This window comes from Felis catus, chromosome D4 (genome assembly GCF_018350175.1).
Source record: "Felis catus isolate Fca126 chromosome D4, F.catus_Fca126_mat1.0, whole genome shotgun sequence".
Lineage (NCBI taxonomy): Eukaryota > Metazoa > Chordata > Mammalia > Carnivora > Felidae > Felis > Felis catus.
The window spans coordinates 76,861,873-76,886,137 of NC_058380.1; the positions used below are offsets into that span (position 1 = coordinate 76,861,873).

Sequence of the window (24,265 nt, forward strand, 5' to 3'; positions counted from 1 at the left end):
GAAACTCGTGAACTTAAGCAAAGAAGAGGCATGCTTTGACATACAGTCTCACAAAGTCATTCTGGCAGCATGTGAGGATGGGTGGGGAAGGACTGGAGAGGCTGTAAGAGCAAGAGTGAACATGAGGGACCAGTCAGGAGTCTACTGAATTAGAGGTCAGCGATGACAGGTTATTCATACCAGAGCAGGGATGGAAAGAAAGGGGTGGATTCGAAAGGCATGTTAGAGAAAATTAATGAGCTCTGGCTATTGGTTTAATATTGAAGTGGGGGAAAAATGAAGAGAGAAATCCAAGGATAACAACAGATATTTCCCATTGTGTTCTAGAAGCAAGTTTCAGTCTACCCTGCAAAGAGGCACAAAAGGTCATCAGCCTGGGGGTGCCTGGGTGGCTCAGTCAGTTGGGTGTCCAACTTTGGCTCAGGTCATGATCTCGTGGTTCATGGGTTTGAGCCCCATGTTGGGCTCTGCGTTGACAGCTCAGAGCCTGGAGCCTGCTTCAGATTCTGTGTCTCCCTCTCTCTTTGCCCCTCCCCCACTCAGATTCTCTCTCTCTCTCTCTCTCTCTCTCTCTCTCTCTCTCTCTCTCTCTGTCTCAAAAATAAATGTTAAAAAAAAAAGTCACCAGCCTATTTTCTTTTGTCTTCCCCATTCTCTTCCTCCTATTCTTCCTCTCCTACCTCTCCATCTTTGATTTGTTTTCTTGTTTGTTTGAAGTAAGAAATCCTCTTGACTCAAGACCACTTGCTATTTTAAAGCACTACTTACTAAACCCTTGCAAGCTAACTGAGCATCTTCCTTGAAGGTCAAATTCAAAATGGTGCATGATATTTTGGGGACAAGGTAACTTGACTCAGATGCCACTCTTTGTCCCTTATAGCCAAAAATTGAAAGTTCATAAGGGATGATCCCTTAAAGTTTATCATTCTTGCAACTTTTCTTCTGAAACTCTCCAGCAGATGTTCCTGATGCCGTGAAGAAAAAAAGCTTTAATACAGAGCTGCCGCTGAACAGCACAAGAGCAGCAGAGGAGATTTGAAGACGAGGAACCCACCAGGGTCACCAAAAAAGAGCTTTGGATAGTTAGCAAAACAGGAATAAGTCATCCAGAGTCTTTTTACCAGCCGCTCTCAAAAATCCATCTCGTGCTGACAATCAAGGTGGCAGATAACTCTATACAAGATGAATCAAGTGGTCCCAGAGGCCTCCAAAGTCATTTGGGACATTTGGAATCACATCCAGCAAGGCCAGGTGCATGGAGGCCCTGACAGAAGAATCTGGGTAGAGAGAGCTGCACCCTGCAAGGCCCTGCTCACCTCTTCCCTCCTTTGCTCTAAGTACTTCGCAGAAGCAGCGAGCTCCGAGTGGTGCATGGGGCCATAATGGTCACAAGGTGCTTGGGCTGGCTTTTCTGGTCAGGGTGGGCAGACAGTGCTCAGGGACTGTAAAGAGAATTCAAGGCTGTGGGAGCTGATGAAGAGAGAAAGAGGGAGAAAGGGAAGAAGACAGACAGATACACATAGCCAAGTAGAAAGACAAAAAAAAAAAAAGAGGGACATCAAGAGTAAAGAGAAAAAAAAGAAAAGAAAGACAGGGAAGGAACAGGGAGGACAGAGAAAAGGAATACACAGAAAGAGGGAAAAGAGGCAACAGGAGGAAAAGAGAAGAACAAGATAAGTATGGGGGGAGGGGGGAGGACAGGAGAGTCCTGTCCTGCATTCTACTCCCACTCCATCCATCACAGGGGAATTTTCAGGAAGAGTTCTCTCTCAAAGAAACACTCATGAATCCTCCATAAAACCACCACGGAAACTCAAGCCTGGGTGTCTGCCGGGTGGTTCTGTGCACACCCATCTCCACAGGATGAGAACGCCCAGGGTTCCTCTTCCTATAGCACCCCCCCCCCCCCCCCCCCGTGCAGTGGACCTCACCTGGGCAGAGTGAGGCCACATTTGCCCAACAGCCAGATGGGAAGAAAAGGCATGGCTGAGAAATGACCTTGGGGCCCCTGGGTGGCGCAGTCGGTTAAGCGTCCGACTTCAGCCAGGTCACGATCTCGCGGTCCGTGAGTTCGAGCCCCGCGTCGGGCTCTGGACTGATGGCTCAGAGCCTGGAGCCTGTTTCCGATTCTGTGTCTCCCTCTCTCTCTGCCCCTCCCCCGTTCATGCTCTGTCTCTCTCTGTCCCAAAAATAAATAAACGTTGAAAAAAAAATTAAAAAAAAAAAGAAATGACCCCCACAGGGACCGAGAATTCCTACCACTAAGTGTCATTAATGGATTAAGGTTAGACACCCTGGACTAGATACACCAGATTTTGCAAATGAAAGTTTACGAAGCAACATTTCCATTAACAAACCTGGGTGTATTCGAAAGTAAGTTGCTGTAAATTTCCTTCTCAACACTAGAGCACGTTGAGGTCAGTGGTTATACAGTGTTGCCCAAAGGCCAGTTCTGCTAACATTCATTGACACCTATTCACTAACAGGCCCCATAGCAGGAATAGGGTACAGAAAAGACAGGACTCCATCCTGCCCCGTCAAGGGTTCCTAAGCAGTGCTAACAGAATGTTCTGCAGTGACAAACCTGTTCTATATCTGTGCTGTTCAACAGAGTAGCCACTAGCCACATGTAGCTTTATTTAAATTAACTAAAATTAAATACAATTTAACATTCAGTCCCTCAGTCATGCAAGTCGTACTTCAAGTCTCAGCAGCCATGTGTGGCCAGGGGCCACTGTATCGGCCTATGCAGGTGGAAAATGAGGTAAGACACGAATATATATATATATATTTAATATAAAGGAAGTGGTCTACAAGGAATATATATTAACTTTTCTGAATAACGGTATTCAAATCTGAATCAGGGGAGGAAGGAAAGAGGACGAAGCAGGCAGGGTGGACGTTTCCATAGAGAAAGTAGCTTGCAAAAGATGGAGTTCTACCGGCAGAAATGGAGGGGAACGAAGACGTCACGATGGAGGGCACGGCATGAGTAAAGTCAGAGAAATGGAAAAAAGCTGAGCTCCTTTTCTGGGATCTGAAGGGTAGCCAGACAGCAGTAAGACAGAAGGGAATTACAGGTGGATTCAGCCATTAGGTAGAGGGCTCAGATGCCAAGGAGTTTGCTATTGATCCTGTAAAGGGGGAAGGGGGTGGGGTGGAGAGGAGGGGGTCACTGGGGATTCTAAGCAAGGGAGAAATCACCTTCGGGAATGGTCCCCCAGGCTGCATATCTGCTCCAAGGAAGAAAATGGAGCAGTCTATCAAGAGACAACGGGGAGAGAGATGATATAACATGAAGAAGGGTGAGGGAGACCAGGAAGGAGTGGTTGCTGTTGAATTTTAAGATGCAAGGCTGTCTGGTGCACCCGGGTGGCTTAGTCAGTTAAGCGTCTGACTCTTGATTTTGGCTCAGGTCATGATCTCACAGTTTGTGGGTTCAAGCCCTGCATCGGGCTCTGCGCTGACAGCACGGAGCCTGCTTGGGATTCTCTCTCTCCCTCTCTCTCTCTCTGCCACTTCCCTGCTCCCTCTCTTTCTCTCCCTCTATAAATAAATAAATAAACTTAAAAACAATAACAAAGACAGAGGGCTGTCTGGAAGCCTTATTTTGGCCCCAAAAAGGATGGCATGTGTGAGTCTAACTATAATTGTGGCAGGCAGTTCCCTGAAGTCATCTTCTGAGCCAATGTCTTTGCAGAGGAAGAATCATCCAAGAAAGGTGATCTTTTTCACAACCACTTGCCAGCCCATTAACCTATACTGCAGGATCCCTTCCCCCCAGGCCCACCCTCATAAGCCACCTCATAAGCCACCAAGGGCTCATCATCCAATGAGAATCTGGTAGAAAAAAAGGGAGCAAAGGAAAGAGGAAAATGAGAGGGAGAGGAGAGGTATTTAAAAAACACGTGCTGGGGAAGTCCAAACAAAATCCCAGCCATTCCTCCTGGAGATTTTATGGAGCGAGACATCCCCAAAATGGGTTTTGAATTATACTCTGCACCTCATAAAGCACAGGCACTCTTGGCAGCCCGCTCACACACACTGCCCTGTCATTACCTGCCCAATCCTCCCGGCAGGAAGGCTTGCCGGGAGACCCAGAATGGTGCAGGTAACCCAATGGAGGCAAGGGAACACGGGACAAGGTGAACTGGGATCTACATTCAGATGCAGCCCCAGCCTTTTGAGTTTAGGTGCAAGGGACCTGCCTTCTCAAGACCTTGTTCTCCGGCTGTGCAAGGAGAGGGCTGCTCTGGATAGGCCTGGGGGCCCTGAGTTCTAAGCTTGGGACGGCATTCAGGAAGTCAACATGACCTGGGAACTAAACTGCAGCTCTGTCCCCCGTGCGAGGTCAGCTCACTCTCTAAACCAGTTTCCTCATCTGCAAAAGGGAAAACGTCTTGGGTGTCAGCCACGAGAATGTAACGGAGAACACAGGGAAAACAATTAATAATATTGTCGCTTTCTACAGTAACAGATGGTAACTGCATCTATGCAGGTAATCATTTCATAATGTACAAAAATCACTGAGTCACTATGTTGCACACCTAAAACAAGTATTGTATGCTAGTTATTAATCAATTTTTAAAAGGCCACCCAGGGGCACCTGGGTGGCTCAGTCGGTTGAGCGTCCGACTTCGGCTCAGGTCACGATCTCGCGGTATGTGAGTTCGAGCCCCACGTCGGGCTCTGTGCTGACTGCTCAGAGCCTGGAGCCTGTTTCAGATGCTGTGTCTCCCTCTCTCTCTGACCCTCCCCCGTTCATGCTCTGTCTCTCTCTGTCTCAAAAATAAATAAACGTTAAAAGGCCACCCAAAAGGGAAAGGACATTAGGGACACGTGCTGTGGAGTCCCAGGAGGGGCCGTGAACTCCAAGAGTCCAACGACTTGTGCTCCCGGCTCATCTCTGCTATTGCTTCCTTCTCTTTATTGTTTTTTTTTTCCCACTTTATTGAGCTACAATTGACATATAACATTGTATAAATTTAAGGTGTACAATGTGTTGATTTGACACACTTATACATTGCTAAATAATAAGCAAAGTAGCATTTGCTAACACCTCCATCACATCACATAATTACCATTTTGTGTTTATAGTGAGGACATTTAAGATCTACTCTCTTAGCACCTTCCAAGTGCATGACATCACTGTTAACTGTAATCAGCATTGGATTCCTAGAACTTACTCACCTCATAACTGGAGGTCTGTACTCTTTGACCAGCATCTCCCCATTTCCCACACACCCCAGTAACCACCCTTATAGCCTCGGTTTCTAGGAGTTTGGCTTTTTGAAATTCCGCGTACAAGTGATACCACATAGTATCCGCCTTTCTCAGATTTATTTCACTCAGCACAGTGCCCTCAAGATTTATCCACATTGTCACAACTGGAAGATTTCCTTGTTTCTCATGGCTCAATAATATTCCATTGCGTGTAACACCACACCTTCTTTTTCCATTCATCCGTTGACCGACACAGGTTTGCGTCTTTATCTTGGCTGTTGTGAATAATGCTTCAGTGACCACGAAAGTACATACCTTGTGTGGAACTGCTGCATTACATGGTAATTCTATTTTCAAATTGTTGAGGAACCTCCATACATTTTCCAGAGTGACGACAAGAATTTACATTTCCACCAAGAAGGCCAATGGGTTCCCTTTTCCTCTCCTTTAACTCAGAGTTGGGGACAAAAATGCTCTCTAAAGGTTCAACCCCTAAACTTCTGTGACTTAATGTCTCTGTCAACCTGAAACATGTATATATTTCAAAAGCTTTTTGCTGGCCTTCTCTCCGGTGACTGGCAGTGTTCTCTATTATATCCCTAGAACATCCTGAGGCTCACAACCCCTGAATGCTCACACCAATAAGGTAATTCCTCTCCAGCATCCTTAGGACATGTCACTATCAAATCAGTTGCATTTTTAACAGAGGACCAATTTGTTTCCCAAACCTGTGGATGCCTGTTATGTGTTTTGTCATTTGAAAATTTAACGGAATGTTATTATGCATGTTAAAAAAAAATTTATGAGCATCACAAAGAAGTGGCTTCTAGGAGGACGAAGTTGATTTTGCCATAAAAATTATAAAAGTCACTTAAATATTGCTATTGAGCTAGGTCAGGTGCGACAACTATAAAAATTTAGAAAGGAATCATAAAACTCTAGCAGAATTACTTGGCAAGCACTTACGTTCTCAGTCCCCTTTAATGAAACCAACATTGGAGACCATATTTGGTCCATTATGAGCATGGTTTACACAAGAAAGATGGCACGAAACTCCACTCAGCTGACCCAGACTCCAAGAATTCTGGAGTCTACACCAAATAACCGGCAGACATACAGACTTCTACGTATCTTAAGTTACAAGGAAATGTTTAACGTGCATTATTATTTTTTATGATTCCTTGCTTTCGAAGACTTTCTCTATGAACTGACCAGCCACCAATCCACATGGCCTCACAAATGAGGGTTTCTAAAGTAAACGACTCAACCTAAACCCAGGCAACCCTTTCCTGAAGAGTCTGTCTCCTCCTTCAAGTGAGGAAAAGGTTTCAGGCAGAAAAGGAAGAGCTGCTTTATCAGGCAAGTCGGATACCATGTCAGAAGGAACACATTCACCCCCAACTCATTGCGATAAATGACTCCCTTGCTGGGTCCAGTTTCTTTTAGTTCCCCAGCAGGAAAAGTCATTATCATGTTTTCCCTCTCGCATATGTATCGGTCTATATGTATAATGTGTGTGTGTGTGTGTGTGTGTGTGTGTGTAGGATATATACAAGGATGTGTGTGTTATGTATAAACATATACAACATGCACATGTTTATATATACATACATATGTTTTACATGTATACATTTTTTTTCAAGCAGTGGTCAGTAAAGAAGGGGGCTCCCTGCCTGAGGACTGAAGTATATCTTGGAGGCAGATTCTGGGGCCTGAGCATGCATGGAGCAGCTTTGTAAAGTTGGCTTAATATTGAATATAAGAAGGTCAATGAGCTTTCTCCAATCACAGTACCTCCATAAAATATTATGGCAGGAACATTACCCATCTCCTTCCTAATATATTGTACATGGGGCACAGAGCATGATGCTGTGGTCTACCCACAGCACTGTGCTTGTACAACATATTTTAAAGCTGTGGAATCTTTATTAATATATCTGAGTTGCTTGTAAGAAACTTTCAGAGAGACACAGGACAAGTCACTTTCTCTCTGTCACCAAATGTGGCTGTTCAGGCGCGTATTTATTCCACAAGACTCCCAGCAAATTCTTCATCATGATCATTTCTGGGGACTGAGACAGGGCAAGGGAAAGGCATTCAATTTTTCCTTTATAATATCCCTGAACGGTTTGCATTTGGTACAGCAAGCTGGTATGCTTTTCGTTAAAATTAAATTAAAATTTACTAAGCATGCATGCACTAGCTGCTGGAGTTACAGATGTGAAAGAGACAAGATGTTTAGCTTAGGAAGGTTAAAGACTAGGAAGAGAGGCAGACAATTAGCCAATAACAGTATTTCCATGAAACAAAGAACTTCAATGAATACACCAAGGGCTTGGGAGAGAACTGTTCTTCGTGATGTCAGGAGAGTCATCTTGGAAGCAGTTAAAGTACATCTGAGCTGGATCTTAAAAGATAGGTAGTAGCTATGAGGCAGGAAAGGTATTTTTTTAATGCATATATTAGAGGAAATCTGACAATTGAGTGGGCAATTTTTAAATTTTATTTTTTTTAGTTTTTTTAATGTTTATTTTTGAGAGAGACAGAGAGACAGAGAGACAGAGTATGAGTGGGAGAGGGGCAGAGAGAGAGAGGGAGACACAGAATCAGAAACAGACTCCAGGCTCTGAGCTGTCAGCACAGAGCCCAACGCGGGGCTCGAACTCACAAACTGCGAGATTGTGACCTGAGTCGACTGAGGTATGCAGGCACCCCTGTGGGCAAAATTTAAATTTTAAATGAATATTTTGTCTCAGTGGTTGGGCTGGATCTATGTGTTCCCAAAGTATGGTATGAGGGATAAATTTAGAGGTCCTGTTAATATTACATATATACATTCATCTATTTGTGCATGTATGTAGCTATTTGTATATAGATATGTTTCCTTTAATAGTTACATAGTTACTCTTACAGGCCATCTTCTATTTATAGCAAGTTATTCTAGTGTTCCATTTGTGATAGTGATACAAAGATTCCTTTTAAAAAAAAATGCAGCTAATCCCATTTATTATGTGACCTTGTACAATTGGCCTGATCTCTCTGAATGGCCATGTCTTCATCTGTAATATGGAGATACTAAAAATACCCATGCAAAGAGGTGTTTTTTTTTTTTTTCTTTAAATCAGAAAGTACAAATGTTATCACCATAGACTATGAACTCCTTGCATTTCTGGGCCCCCAGGGACTGGGCACACAACTGGGATGGAAGAATCACTGAATAATGACTAAGGGGCTTAGCTCCAGGCAAGGGGAGCTTAAGGTGAACCAGGGGTTGTTGTAGGGAATTCAGTTTTGTCTAGAAAATGTGAATAGAATTCATCTCCCATGCAAACCCCAGCTGATAGCAGCGGCTGCTGAAGACACTGCATTTGAGAAGTGATCTAAAGCCAATGAAGTTGCTGATTGGCAATGTCTGATCACAAGTATTTCCCACTTGTGTGGATCTTCATTCAACAAATATTTACTGAGTGCCTACTACGCGATGGGCGTGGCTCTAGACACCTGGGATCCCAGTAGGTGGACAAGACTGGAAGATTCCTCCATTCTTGCGGAGGACTGTATGCAGCCCCACCTTCCCCAGCTTCTTGAAGGAGAGCTGGCTCCAACAATATTCCTCAATCTCATCTGAGGCTGCAAGAGGAACTGTCCTTTATTTGAGGTCCTCTAGCAAGGGAAAGGCAGACACAGGACCACATCGAAGGCGTTTGCCTCCCAATGCAGTACAGTCTGCTATTTAGCATACTTGGAAACCTGTTTGGTTTCCCAAGGTTTGCAGCTCTGCCCTTTCTCAGCCACCAGCCTTCCCATTTGCTGTCCCCTTTGGCTATCTTTTCCCCAGCTGGGAACAGGGAGCCAGGTGAAAGGGGGACCCCTCCCTTAGAGGCATCTACAGTTTGGAGAGGTGGCTCTGAGAGGCCAGGAGAATAAAGTGGAGAGAGAAAAGCAGGGAGGGAGGGACAGGGAAGTCACCTATTGGCAGACGAGTAATTGGTTACTTTGGGCGGTCAGTTCTCCAGTCTCCCTCCCTGGGGGAGACTAGAAAGAAAGTAATTGAAGAAGGTTCCCTAACAAATTAGTGTGAGACTGGGCTTGAAATTTTGAGTTGCACCTGGATTCAGAGCTGAGGGTTTGATCTTCAGAGGCCTCAGGAAGGATGCAGAGAGGGAGGAAGGAAGGGAGGGAGGTCTTACTCCTCTGCAGCAGCTTCCAGCCTCTGAGACTCCTCGAGGGAGCCCTTTTCTCCCTCCCCGGCTCCTGCTGAGCTGGCTGGGCCGAGAAGAACCTCACAGATCACAGGGTTTAATCTAACCACAACAGAAATGGGGTGGGTGGAGGGGTTGGAGGGGGGGCGGAAAGCCCAAAATGCAGAAGGGGTGGAACCACAGACACCCAGCAGAACTGAGACCAAACCCCAGGATTCCTGGCTCATAGTCCTGGCCACCAGATCACCCTGCCCCCTGGGTTCCAGGAGGTCTTTACTCCCAAGACTCCCTTTGAATTGGCTTAAGTCCCTCCAACTACAAAGAAAGTGGGGAAGGGGCAGGTCCGAGGGATGAAGGTACAGGCCTATTTATTTCTGTTTACTTAATGAACACCAAGGTACCATCTGCTGAGGGGCAGGCAAACATTAGTTCTTGAAACCCTAACAATCTCCCAAATAAGCAACGGAAAACCCCAATGAGGTGGGTACCCTCTATGGTGCTGTCCGCAAACTATTGCTCCTGAGGTTGTCCATGTTGCATTCGTTTGGTCAGAAAACCTCCACTCAGCACCCACTATACGCTGTGTCCTGCACTTCGTGGTTCAGAGAGCAAAAAGATGAACAAGGCACATTCCCTACCTTTGAGGGGCCATTAGGTAAAGGTTTGAAAGTGAATGGGACAGAAAGCTATGAAGGGACTGTATACCCGGGTGAGGGAGGACTTCTTGGAGGAAGTGATATTTAAGTTTCATGAACAAGGGAGAAAATGGAAAATGAATTCACAGAAGAAGGCGCATTTTTGGGATGTTTAGGCTCTGAAAAGGAATTTTTTTAAGAGAAATGGAAAACACAAGGATTTTGGTTTTGTTTTTTTTACTTTACATACAGCTGGAGTTGGGGAGAGGGGCAGAAGGAGAGAGAGAAAAACTTAAGCAGGCATCACACTCAGTATGGAGGGCTCTATCCCAAGACCTGGGATCATGACTTGAGCCAAAATCAAGAGTCGGATGCTCAACCGACTAAGCCACCCAGGTGTCCCGAAAAACAAAGGTTTTAAACAGGAGAGAATGACAAGATCCAATTTGCTTGTTTTGGAAAAGATCCCTCTGGCTACTGAATACAGCAAGGATCGCAAACTTTTTCTGTAAAGGGTCAGTCGGTAAGCATTTTAAGCATTGTGGGCCAGATACTCACTGTTGCTACTACTCAACTTTGCTGTTGTAAATAGAAAACAACCACTGACAATTGATACACCAGTGTAGGGGCATGGCTCCGTTCCAATAAATCTTTATTTGTGGATACGGATGTTTGAATGTCATGTAATTGTCACTATCCTGAAGTGTTACTTTTCGCGGGATTCTTTTCACCCATATGAATGAAGGAACGAATGAAGGAATGAAGGAATGAAGGAATGAAGGAATGAATGAATGAAGTTGACAGGCCGTACAAAAGTGGCAGCAAGCTGGTTTTGGCCCGTATGCTGAATACCATATACTAGAAAGAAAGGATGGGGACAGAGACACAGCCAGAAGACGGGAGACTGATACAACAGCCCAAGTAAACAAGGATGAAGCTTGAATGAAGGTTCAGTAGGAAATTACAAGCGAGGGATACTGAGAGTCATTCTAGAAGTAAAACCAGTAAGGTTGGCTGAATGAAAGAATGGGGGACAAGAGAAAGGACATTTCAAGAATCACTCCTTTGCTTGAGCAACTGGGTGGATAGAAGCCCGATCTCCTGAAATAGGGGAGATGTGGGAAGAGCAGGTTTGGGGAGCAAATCACATGTTGCCAGTGTGGTCACTGAAAGGAGACAGAGAAACAGAGTCCCTGGGGCTTGCCAGGTAAAATACAGGGTGTCTGGTTAAATTTTAATTTCCAATCATCAGAGAGTCATTTTAAGTACAACTATGTCCCAAATATTGCACTGGACATAATTCTACTAAGTATTCATTGTCCAAAATTCAAGTTTAACTGGGCATCCTGTATTTTATTTTTTGCATCTATTTTTATTTACAAAGTATGGCAATCCTAAGGAGAGGGGGGTGAGCATTTTGGGGGAAAAAATCTTTATCTAAGCCTTGGAGGAGAAAGAGAAGATTCCTCAGAGGAGGTCCTAGCTGAGTTAAGGCTAGGAGTTGGCCAGGTGAATCAGGGATAGGAAAAGCATTCTAACCAGAGAGAATAGCATTTCCATTCAGGATCAAGTGGGGAGAATGTTCCCGGTGCCCTCATAAATCTGCAAGATGTCAGCAAGGCAGTACGAAGCACCAAGGAGAATGGCAGGAGGCAGGTTGAAGAAGTATCCAGGGGCCATCCACGCAGGTCCCTGATGGATATGTTACAGAGTTGGTACACTTCTTAAGGTATAGAGTCCCAGGCCCCTCTGGGTACCTCAGCAAGTCTAGGAATGAGAGACTGGGTTCCAAAGTGATTCTAATGAGTAGGGAACTTTAGGGAAAACTGGGAGCTTTCCCTCCTAGGCTCTTCCCAAGAGCCTAGGAAGTTGCTGCTGCCTCTAAATCTTGAAAGGAGTAACCCAAGTAATCAGAGCAAAGGCACTATAGTGTGAATGTACAGACTTCCGTGGGGACGGACCCCTCAGGAGGAAGCTCTGTCCATTTGCAGGGAAGCAGAAGGTCCAGAACGTTCACGCACCCGCCCAACTCCCCAACAGTCACTCTGAGTCTGGCACCTGGCTCTCCTTGGGCGCTCTCGACTCAGTGCAAGTGAACCAGACGTCTCTGTGACTTTCCTTGCCACCCCACCCCCTTCCGTCCTCCGCCCACAGTCACCACTGAAATGATTCCCCCAAATGCAGCTATTACTGTGACTGGAAATCTCTTTACTGCTGATTCTGCTAATGGAAATGTTCCTTCCCTTTTCGGCTGCTTGCAAAGCCACTCGTGACTTTCCTGGGTGCTTGAGAGCAAGGCTTTGTCAGCCAGCCACCACCAGAAGGGAGAGAATTCTGCCCCGATTGCCTCCTCCAACACCCACCTGCCTCAGACTCAGGCTCTAAGAGCTTCTCTGTCCAAACTGTCCTCAGACAACCCTGGAGTCCCCTGCTTCCCCCTGCTTCTGGAGAAGGAGTAGAGATCAGTGGTCAATTGCATTCCTTTTTGCCTGGCCTGGGGGAGAAGGAAAGGGAGGGGGGAGTTGTAAGGACAGCGTGCTGGAGAGGAAGGAGGGGGAAGGGAAAAGTAATTTGCATTCATTATTTATTGAAACCTCCACCTCTTTCCAAAAAAGGATTCCAGGTGGCTAAGAGGCTTGGAGCGCAAACCTTGCCAGACAGACGCGGTACTGGGTGCTTTGCACGTAACATCTCTGTAAGGATCCTGGGCTTCGTGCAAGTAAAAACCAAGCACGGTGCTAGGCACTCATGAAAATCTAGTTTACGGAGGGAGAGCTCTCCAAAAATAATGGTCACAGCAACCCCAAAAAGTGATCATTATGTCGTCTTCACTTTACCGATGAGCAAACAGGCTCAGAGAGGTGGCCCACAGAAGTCGGCAGTTAAGACGCAGAGCATCTGGGATTTGATCCCAGGGCTCTTGGTCCTCAGAGCTGGTGCGTGTTCCACCCCAGAACACTGCCTCTCAATCGGCAGAGCTGGGCTGGAGCCTGGATTAGCTCTGGGATCTTGGAAAATGTATTCTGCTTTGCCAGGTAAATGAGGGAGTTGGGCTGGAAGTCAGAGGATTTTACCCAGTTCTAATATTCTACGAAAGGTATACATTTATTTGGATTTTTACAGCATTATATCTAAATGCTATAGATTCGTATATATATATCCCATATGTATAGATAATGTAATATAAATTACGTTCTCAAGCCGGGAACATTAAAAGTGCACGATGCTGCAAAGAAGCGTTCAGTGGGCAAAACTCAACATGGGGTGGAGAGGAGAGCACCTGGTCAAAAGGGGGCTGGATCTCTGACAAGGGACGTCCTGGCAATTTCTACAAAGAGAAGAGAGAGCTTCTCCACGTGCCTGAAAGGGCAGGTCCCCCAGGATGACACTATGCCTAGCACGAGGGATTTCCCTAAGCACCGAGAGAAGAGGAAAGTGGAAAAGGAAGAAGGGAGAGCAGAAAGCAAAGAGGGGGTGAGGAAAGAGGGAAGGGAGAGAGTGGAGAAGGCATGGAAGTGTAGGAATTTGCCTGTGGGGTACTCGGGGATAACGAGTGGCATCTAGAGAAAATGAGACCAGGCCTCGTGCTCTCTTGGCGAACCACCGCACAGAGCGGAAGGGCCTGGGGAGATGCTGAGTCAGCTCCCGGCAGCCCAGAAACAAGGTGTTCAGTCCCTTGGGCCTGTGAGGCTGTCACACCTGAAGTTCTTGTATAGAAACGTCTGCAACTTCTTGGTAATGAGAGCAGGAAGAGATAAAAAGTAAGAGAGGTTGTCAAAGAGATGGAAACTGGAGAGCACTCTTACTTGCGTGCAGCAGACGAAGGGAGAGAGCAGGGGGGTTAGAACCAGACAGACCTGCCTGGGTTTGGAGCCAGCCCGGCCGTATAATCACTGTGTGCTCTTGGGCATGTCCCTTAACCTCTCTGAGCCTCAGAGTTCACCTAAAACGTGGCCCGAATCTGGTCTTTCAGGCCCGTAGAGAGGATGAAATGAGAGAACAGATACACCAGCATGGCATCTGGGACACAGTAAGTGTTCAATAAATGTCCTCACATAGCCTGCTTCATGCCAGAATGATAAAGTCTGGAACACCCGGGCCCCCCACCCCTAGTGGCCCAGTTGCCCCTCCCCCAGGCGGGAGGAAGACACATCAGAGGAGGGGTCAGTAGACTGAGATCTGGTTCTGGCTTCATCACCGTCTTGCTACGTGACCTCGACTTCCCCATCTTTAGACAGAAACGTTTTGTTTAGATAATGTCCTAAATTACTACATTTGGCGATTCCAAAACCATGGTGTATCATCTTCCCCAAAACATTCAATGCTTCTCTGTTTGCCACGATGCAAAAAGTTCCAATCCCTTATCTGGCTTCCATGATTTGCAAAAGAACATCTTCCCTAAACCCAGCACACTTTCCTCCAATCACACTGACCTCATTCTGAGTCCTATAAACACCCTCAGAATATTAGGCAGATAGGAGAAGGTAGAGGAAATGGCTAGGAGAGCGCAAAGAGAGAAGTCTCTATGGGAGGGGCGGCATTCCAGCTCAGATGTTAAGACTGATGAGTGCAATTCCAACACCTCTCCAGTTTTGCCCAGTACGGATGCCCATTCTAGGCCACCATCATGCCTCACCTGAACAGACTCCTACAGGCCTTCCGGCTTCTGTCTCTGCTCCTGTACACAGAAGCCTAAGCAATTCTTACCAAGCGTACGTCAGATGTTGATACTCTTTTGCTTAAAATCCTGCCTGGCTCTCTACTTCCTCTCCTGTCCTGTCCTCCTTTGCTCACTCCACTCTGGATGCACTGGCCTTCTTGCTAAGCCTTGGGCATCCCAGGCGTGCTCCCCAGTCAGGTCTCTGCTAGAACAGTTCTCTGCCTGGAATGTTCCCTTCGTAGATCGCTGTTTGGCTAACTCCTTCATCACCTTCAAGTCTTGGTTCTAATCCTACATTCTCAATGAGCTCCCCTCTCTCTGCTCTATGTAACATGAAAACCCATCTCCTCATCTCCAAAATTTCCCTTTTACTTAATTTCCTTTTGTTCAGAATTTATCACCTTCTCACAGACTACCTAATTTTATTTATTATGTGCATCATTAGCGCCCTCTCCTCGCCACAAACCCACCCACACCCTCACTCGCTCACTTCTCTATATGAGCTCTCTGAATATAAGAGTGCTCTGTCTTTTGTTCTCTGTTGTATTGTAAGCACCTGCAACAGTGCCTAGCACAGTATAGGTGCTCAATAGTTAAGGGACTAGTCATAATCATAGTACTCTTTTTTAATGTTTATTTGTTTATGTATTTATTTTTGCAAGAGCGGGAGAGAGACAGAGCCCAACACGGGGATCGAACCCACAGACCACAAGATCATGACCTGAGCCAAAGTCGGATGCCTAACTGGCTGAGCCACCCAGGCACCCCTATACTACTCTTTTATGTTGATAGTGGGTGTCAAGGCTCCAGTGTGCAACTCCAGCATGAGGTCAAGAGAGGCTGCAAAGATGTGGTGATATTTAAATTCAGTCTCAAAGGTAAGAAAGAATTTTCCCAGGGGGGGAGTCACAAAACAAGAAGGGAGGGTTCTTACCATAGGGCACTCTGGACAGAGTCAGATCACGGACCTTATACCACAATAAGGAGCTTGAACTTCATACTAAGAACTGTGGGGAAGCAGTGAAGTGCTTTATTTATTTTTTATTTTTTTAACGTTTATTTATTTTTGAGACAGAGAACGAACGGGGGAGGGGCAGAGAGAGAGGGAGACACAGAATCGGAAGCAGGCTCCAGGCTCCGAGCTGTCAGCACAGAGCCCGACGCGGGGCTCGAACTCACGGACCATGAGATCATAACCTGAGCCGAAGTCGGAGGCTTAACCGACTGAGCCACCCAGGCGCCCCGAGTGAAGTGCTTTAGAAGAGAACAGCCACGATCAGATTTGGGCTTTTAATGCAGTCACGCTGTCGGCAAGTACAGAGGGTAGATTAGAGGCAAAGAGACCATGGGGCTGACTTCTAAAATTGTAGTGGAGAGAAGCCTTGAGGTGTGAGCCTCCCCCTTTGACAATGGGGATGGAGAAACGGTTTCTCTTCAGGTGAAAACCCTAACAGTTTACACCACACAGCAACCCCGTCGATGCTTCACTCACAGACTGGACTGCTTGCATGTTCTAGCACACCGGTAGGGAAGCTACAAAGGTTTCAGTCCTGGATCTTACATTGTGTAGTCCCCATTCATCCCCCTTCCAATCCAAAGGGACGTCTTTATGGGGACTGTTGTCCAGGAGAACTACAGACAGCAGCAAAGAGCCAGAGGAAGGAGAGCGCTGGCAAGGGAGAACAGATCCTGTCCCTCCAAGCCCTGCTGTCTGCCTCCTTCCAGGGCAGAAAGGCTGCAAGCTCTCCCGGAAAGGAGAGACACCAGCGCGCTCTCTCTCTCTCTCGTTATAGTTAATCTTCTGTTGCCACTAGCTGGTCAGTGAGAGAACTTGGGAAAGCATGAGCTCTGTAAAGGAAGCAACCCCCTAATGCTGCTCTACCGCAAGGTTAAATCCAACTTTCTTCCCTTTCCTGGAAAAGAGCAGGCTGCTTCTGCTCACCCCGAAAAGCAGCTAGAGTAAAAAGCAATGAGGCTTCCTCCTCCCCCAGAACAAAACCTATCAGCTCTGGTTCTCGGGAGAGATTGGAGCCAACCAGCTGGATACTTGGGCAGGAGAACAAATTCAGTTTCCTTAGGGATATTTTTCTCCCTAGATTTTGGTTTTTCGGGTATTGTGTGTGTGTGGTTTTTTTGTGGTTTTTTGCTTTGGGGGTTTTCTTTTGCAGGGAGGAGAGTTTGTTCAACTGAGTTTCAGACACTGAGACATATTTAAACACACAGTCATGTGTTCAAGGTCCAGTGTGACGGAAAGAAACACAGAGTGGGACCCAAGACCACTGGGTTTAAGTCTGAACTGCTAGTCCTCAAGAAGGTTTCTTCCCCAGTCTGAACGCCCATGTTACCATATAAAACTCTGTGTACTCTGAGCCCATCAGCATTGACGGTCATGCTAAAAGTTTTCATGAATTCACCCAAGGACGTCACTGTCACTCTCCACCCTTCTCTCCCTGAAGCACATGTGTTCACACTGTCCTATGGCAGCCAAGGCCTAATTTACAGCAAAGCAAGGACGCAAGAAACAGATTTTGCTTGCCAGAGGCCATTTCAAACCTGCCGAACTTGCTAGAAATTAAAATTACAGAATACTCTTGCAGCCTGAGGGCCCAGTTCAGGAAACCTATCAAGCTGTGGGTCACACCAAAGCCTACAGAGTGGTGCTATCTCAGTTGGTGTCACTGACCCCCCGAAACAGCAAATCCGGCTGGCCCTGACCGGACTTGAGCCTCTGTAACACAGCTGAAGCGAATCCACCTCTCTCCCTGACCCACTGCCTTCTCAGGAACTTGGTACGTTCTGAGGGCAGATAATACATCTCTATCTGCCCTGATTATTAAATATATTTCATCAGATTCAAGCTGGTAAAAGGCTGGGGATGGGGGAGGGAAGCAAGTGGAAAGAGGAAGAAGATTCAGATCGGAGACCACCGAACACGCCCCTAACTGCGACCCTCATTTACAATATCCCAGGAAGCTGGACCATCACAGCAGGATGGGGCCTGAAGTGTGGTACTGCTCCAATACTTTATTTGGTGCTAAGGACCTGATGCCCAATTGAGAAAGGAACATATGTATTTTTAAACCTAGCTTTGTTGGAAGATATCACATTCGCCATCTTGTCCACCCCAGAATTTCTCTCTCTGACCCATAAGGAAAAGAACACTGGAACTGATTTTAATGAGTAGTCTGTGGACAGAAATGCCTACAGAAGACCCAGATTACTACTACTTGTATGTTTTTTTCTCCCTATTAATAACTGGCATCAACCTTCAGAACTAAGCCGGAAACCAAAAAGGGCAGATAGTCTCATTGTCTCCTAGGACTTCGGTTCTGTGTCCAAATGCCTGCCAGATAGCTGTATAGTGTCTGCTTACAGGCTTTCTTCAATATGGATCCTATAATCATTAGAGGTCAGGATGCTGAGTTCTGGACAGCTTCCTGGGAACCATCCCCCGAGTATTTGCACCTTGCACAGAAAAAAGCACGTTCCTCATTCCCTGTTGACGTGTGAAGCAAGTTCCTCCGGCCCTTTGTGAACTGTCCTTGTTAGGCTAAATTCTCTGCTTCTAGCAACCTTTCTGATTTGGTGCCTGGGTCCTAATTCCTTCCAGAGGCTTTTCTCTTTTGGTATCCATTTTTGTCTCTGTTTTCATGAATCTTTGCAGACCAGGCCAATCAGCTTCCTGCAAAGAGCATCCTTTTGGGGCAGAACTTCAGGACACTTGCCAGACGTACTCATACAGGTACATTCAGACATACTGACGGACAGGCTTTCCTTTCTACATACCCTCCCCCAAATAGAGAGTACACTCCTCAGATATGCAATTGCTATACCAAGGCAGCTTAGTAAGAAATGTTGACAACGAGGGCTTCCTCAATTTTATCTTTTTCCCCCTTTTGCTGAATCAAGGCTGGTGGTAAACAGCCCAGTCCAGCTACTGTCAGGTCCAGGAAGAAGGATGCCATCTCCCTACCTGTGGGCATGAAAGCTAAATCCACAAGCGGACTCCAGGGCTGCCCGGGGGCAAATGAGGACTGAGTGATGTGCAAGTTCACCTCTGAAGCCCTGCACGGCACTTGCTCCTGTTTAAATTCTTTTCTTTTCAATCAGTCCTTCCCAACACCCTGTGCTACCAGCAAAAGAAAGGAGACAGTGAGAAGCCAGATGAGCTAGTCAGAGTAACAGAGTGCATCAGGGCACTTCAAGTTCATAGCGTCTCTACACTGAAGGATTATTTTAGGGCTTCTCTACCCACTCATATTACCACACAAAGCACTGAAGCTCTGGGGATAAATGACTTGTTCAAGGTCACAGTGGGCCACAGCTGAGATTTCCAGATCTTAACCAACACTAAGCTCCCAAGCTGCACGGAAGCTTCCAACTTCTCCTCCAACCTCTTCCCCCACAAAGGCCTCATGCATTTTTTTTCCCCTTTCTGGAAGTTTCCCCAGGCTTCTCTGAATCTACAGAGATGTGTTCCCTCCCTGATGTTATAGAACGTGTAATCACCGTCACTCATTGGCACCATTAAATAGAATGCCCTCTGATATCCCATGAATCATGGAACTTTGAGCTGGCAGGGTCATCAAAGGTCATGCCTTACTTTCAAACTCTCATACTTTGGCACCCTAGTGTAGCTGAAGTTCCTCTGAGAAATGTTGCTGTCATGTTGATGATTGGTGTATTTCTCTCCAAGACCCTGCCCCAGGCCCTCCATAAATGTAACCAACCCCTGAACACATCTTTGCCAATACACAACTACCAAGAAGGTAGGTGTCTGGTAGAATGAGATTCTGGTTCCAGGTCTGCCATTTACCCGCACTGCGACCTTGGACTAGATACCTGACCTCTCCAAAAATGCTTCCTGATCCGTGAAATGGTAATAATTGCAATGCTGACTTCATATGTTTTATGTGGATTAAAAATAAACGGTGAACGTGAAGTTCTTAGCACCTCATTAAGGATTCAATAACTATTTGCTATTTCTTGATCACTTTCAAGGAAATTCACTCTGTCAGTGCCAGTGACTTATATAATCAGATTCTAAAGAAGAGGCCCAGACACTGAAAACTGGGGGGAAACTTCAAGTCTGAGGCAAACTTCCATCTATATAAAGCAGACTAGAACATGATGGGAGAGAAGAGCTATGGAGAGGCATTACCGATAATAGAGCCAATAACTGGAACAAGAGAAGCAGAACGGAGGGAGACAGGGCCAGATATGCAGGGGACTTTGGTGACTGGGGATGGTAGGCAATGTATGCACCCTGAGGTCCACCAACTAACAGTAAAATGGGAACTGCACCTTTTATTTGTTTGTTCACCCCCTTTAACGCCAAGGACATTTTCCCACCAGCAACTCTGAGCCCACAACCCAAAGCATGGCCCGAGGGCTTCTGCGGACACTATCACCCCCTAGTGGTGGCTCCACACACCCCACTATTGGCAGGATTTGGCATTTGCTGACTGCGTAGGCAATTGTGGCGTATATCGTCTCCAAATCCCTTGAACTGTCCAGGAAGTGGTGAAAGACTCGCCCAGCACACCAGAGACAAAACACTAAGCAAGGATGTTTGAAAGGTCTGGGGATGAAATGATGGGATGGAGCTACCTTGGGACCTTAGGGAAGATAAGGCCATAAATGACTCAGTGCCCCCCACCCCCAGACACACACACACACATACACACACACCGGCCCTCGTTTCCAGCCAGCCTGGCCCTCCCAGAGCTCATTGTGCACTCCATGTTTACATGCAAACAGTGGAAGACCAACACAAATAAAAAACCCACGTCTCCCTACACAGCTCCTGCTACACTCGGCCATCTGGTGACTACCTCGCTAGCCAAATCCCCCGGAGGGAGCGCCTGAGCTGCCAGTCCAGGGCGCTGGGGGGAGAAGAAGGAGGCAAGACACAATTCCCCACATGCATCCTAAGGGCTCAGAGCTGCCGAGAAGGACAGCAACCCCCCACTCCTCAGCAGGCGGTCCCCAGCCGCCCGGCTCAGCTGCCTTGCGTCAGAGAAGGCGGAAGGCTCCAAGCGGAGGGCGCCTGGAGACTCTCCAGCCGATGCTGGGGTCCTGGGGGATTCAAGACTTCCAGCTCCCCACGCAGCTCCTCACTCAGCTTGCCCCAGCTCCCAGGCACCCACTCCCTCTTGAAAGCCTAAGTTTCAAAAGGCAGAGATTGCCAGCTTCAGGAATTCTTCGGGGACTCCCATAGCTGGCTGGACCCGGTCCTCCACATCCATGGGGAACTGGAATGCTCTGGGGTCTTTGCTTCCAAGTCATGCCATACCCTAGAACGTCCCCTTCCACGCACTTACTTGAACAGCCATTTAGGAAGCCTCCCACTCATGACCTCTCAGGACACCCTAGAGTAGAGAGATCACGAGGATGGAAGAAATGTGAAACTGTAAGTGGTGCTGAAGGCACACCCTTCGGGTCGCTAGAAGGACCCTTCCCTGCGAGGAGGCGGCACGAGTCAGCCCTGAGCCCTGGGTTAGCTTTTCGCCCTAAGAACCCCTATCTCCACCCTCACCCCTTCCTTTGAAATGGACAGGCCCACAGGTGCACGTGGGAAGAGCTACTGGTGTGTGTGCATGTGTGTGTCGGTGCGTGTGTGTATTCTTGAGTGAGTGAGTGTGTGTGTGTGTGTCGCACGCTAGACGCGCCGCCGCGGGAAGTCCCCAGGGAACCTGCAAGGCTCACTCCCGCCGCGCCTCCCAGAAAGCTCAGCAAAGCTCAGGTTACAGCCAGCTGGGGAGAGCCCCGGGGCCAGACGCCCGAGGCTGGAGCACCGACCGCGAGCGGGCCTGGCACTCCATCAAATCTCCAGAGGCGGCCAGCGTGAAAGGGAAGGGGGGCGGGGGTCACAAAAACACATTTTAAAATATTATGGCTCCCAGGAGAGAGGATTCTAGTCTCCGGATTCGTCTTTAGGGCTTCTCGGGCAAGCGAAGAGTTAACCTCGGAGGTTCAAGCCGGGATCCCGAAAGCGCTTCACCGGCGAGACGCCAGGGCCGAGCCGGATCCCGAGAAGGCACGGATCCGGGGAAGAAGGGCTCGGGAGTCTCCCGGCGAGCCCCCGGCGCCTTCCAGGCGCTGTCGTTGGCCAGACTCCGACAGCCAATCGCGCCCCGCGCCCCCGAAAGGGGAGGAGAGCGAGCGATCCGCGAGCGCGGGAGAGCTAAGGGGGAACGTTTTTGTAAACGCTCTCCGAGATAATTAAGCTATCAATTACCCGGGTGGGAAATCAGCCGCGCTTCCCGCAGCTCCTCGGAAGGGCCGACTCCTCCGGGATTGGCGCTGGGAACCAGCAGGCAGCGAGCTGCTGGCGAACTTTCGGATTAACTTTTCCATTTGAGCCCCCACCCCACCCCCACCCTTTCCCCCTTCCCTGCCGTTTTCTGGCCTTTGAGTTGTTATTATTGGTCCAGCGAGTGCGCCGTGAGGACCAACCTGCTGTCCCCTGGAAGGGGGATAGAAATGCGACTGCGACAAGGACGGTGGGGGGAGAATCAGAGAACCTGGACGTGGCGACCTCAGAAATCACTCAACCCTCCCCTGCCCCATTTCACAGATGGCCAAAACTGAGGCCCAGGGAGGGGAAGCGACTTGGCCAAGGTCACACAACCCACACGGAGACCGAGTTTACGCGGGTTGGGTGATCCCACATGGAGCTTCTCTGCTCCGATTCTCGAGAAAATCTATCTGGAAGAGCCTTGCCTCCAACTCCGAGGTGAGAGTGAGGGGGCGGTAACCACGAGCGGCCAGGGACAGTGCCGGGAGGAGCGGCGAGCGGCTGGACGACCCGGGTCCCCAGCTCCAACACACTCAGCCATCTGGGTTCTCCGGCGTCGGGGGATGGATCGCGGCAGAGCTCAACGCCTGGGCTGAGAGAGCGGGGGACACAGGTCCCCACTGCGGGAGTGTCGGCACGCCCCCGAGCTCCCGCCACGCGCTCTCGGGGACCTCCTGCCTGTCCTGCTCTCCAACCACCTGTACGTCCTCCGGGCCCCGCGGCCGCCCTCTCCCAACCCCGCTCGGGGCAGCCCGGGGCGGGGATCCCCAGGGCGCCCCCACCCGTCCGGCTTCACTTAGGGGCTCGGGGCTCCTCGGGATCCCGCGCGTGCCGGCGCCCAGCCTTACCCAGGGTGAAGAAGGGCAGCTCGGTGTTGTCCAGGTCGTCTTGCACGGCGATGCGCCCCGGCAGCTCGTTACGCACAAAGAGCAGGAGGCGCGACTCGGCGGCGGTGCCCGCGGAGCCGGCGGAGCCCGAGGACACGGCGGCGGCGGCGGCGGCGGCGGCGGCGGCGGCCCCGGTCCCGGTCCCGGTCCCGGCCCCGGTCCCGGCCCCGGCGCGGGCGCCGCTCCAGCCGATGTCGCTCTCCCGCAGGGCGGGCAGCGTGGACACCGTGACGGTCTTGAGCCGGCACGGGCTGTCGGGCTCCCGCGAGGCGGCGGCGGTGGCGCCGGCCAGCAGCGGCCGCGGCGGCAGCAGGAACAGGAACAGCAGCAGCAGCGGCGGCGGCGGCGCCGGGTGGAAGCCGAGCCTCAGCCGCCCCCGGAGCCCCGAGCCGGGGCCGGGGCTGCGCCGGGCGCCGGCGGCCGCCATGGCGGGAGGGGCTGCGGTGCTGCGAGCGGCGGCGGCGGCGGCGGCGGCGGCGAAGAAGGAGGAAGCGGAGGAAGCGGCGGCGGCGGCGGCGGACGCCGGAGCTAACCAGGACGCCGGAGCTAAGGAGCCGTGGGAGCCGCGCGCCAGCAGCCCCCAGCTCCCAGCTCCGCCTCCCGATCGGCCCTGGACCGCCCCCCCGCGCCGCCTCCCCGGGCCCCGCCGCCCGCCCCCCCCCCCTTCCTGGCTCCCCCCAGCAGACCCCGAGCGTTCCGGAGGCCCCGCCCGGCCTCGTGCAAATCCCAGTCGCCCCCTCTCCTTTCCCAGGATCCCCCAATGCCACCCTCACGATGGTCTTTAGTCACACCACCCCTCTCCAGATTCTTGACACTTAAGGACCCCTCGCGCCTCCTCTAATTCCTCCCGGCTCAGCCCAGCTCGCCCAGCTTCACCCCCACCCCTGGCTCAACCCTCGGGCTGCACCTGGGGGCGCGCCTCGGCCCAGCCTGGCTCCAAGCCCCGCCCTCTAGGGGGTAGGGGGCGCCTCTTGATGGCCAAGACTTAACTTTGTCTCCCCAGGAGCCCAGTAACAAGTCCTGGACCCTCTTCTAGTCCCTGAAATAATTGAGCCCCCCTCCTCACCCTCTTTCCCGCAACTCGCGTATTCAGTCTCCAGACACCAGGATCCCACCTCTCTCCTCCACCCAGGCCTCCGGGGTTGCATTAAATGCTTGTAGACGGAGGGGTGTCATACCCCACCCTCTAGCCCCCAAATTGACTCGGGCCTGGAAGCTCTGGCCCCCTAAGCTGCCGCCCGCCCTGCAAGCCCGCCCACTCTCGCGCTTGTGTTTTGGATCCCTACTCCGAGCTTGGAGCAGCTCTACTTGGCTGCTTCTGTTCTCTGCGTGAAATTCCTGAAAAGGGTATGAGGTAG

At 49.4% G+C, this 24,265-nt stretch overlaps 1 protein-coding gene across 7 annotated transcripts in view; it reads right to left on the minus strand.

Annotated features, from left to right (window-relative positions):
* The window catches only part of ASTN2 (astrotactin 2), an 882,958-nt gene extending 859,455 nt beyond the window's left edge, over positions 1-23,503 (minus strand). For 4 of the 7 annotated variants that reach the window (XM_045043398.1, XM_045043399.1, XM_045043397.1 and 1 more), the window contains exon 1: positions 22,869-22,978. Coding sequence is in view for 3 of the 7 variants with exons in the window: in XM_023242644.2 (XP_023098412.2) it covers positions 22,869-23,334 (466 nt within the window). In the remaining 4 variants the exon portion in view is untranslated. Of the gene's footprint in view, positions 1-22,868 lie in introns of all 7 variants that reach the window. The other 3 variants (XM_023242644.2, XM_023242646.2, XM_011288658.4) reach the window with 1 other exon arrangement.
* Positions 23,504-24,265: the final 762 nt, after the last annotated feature.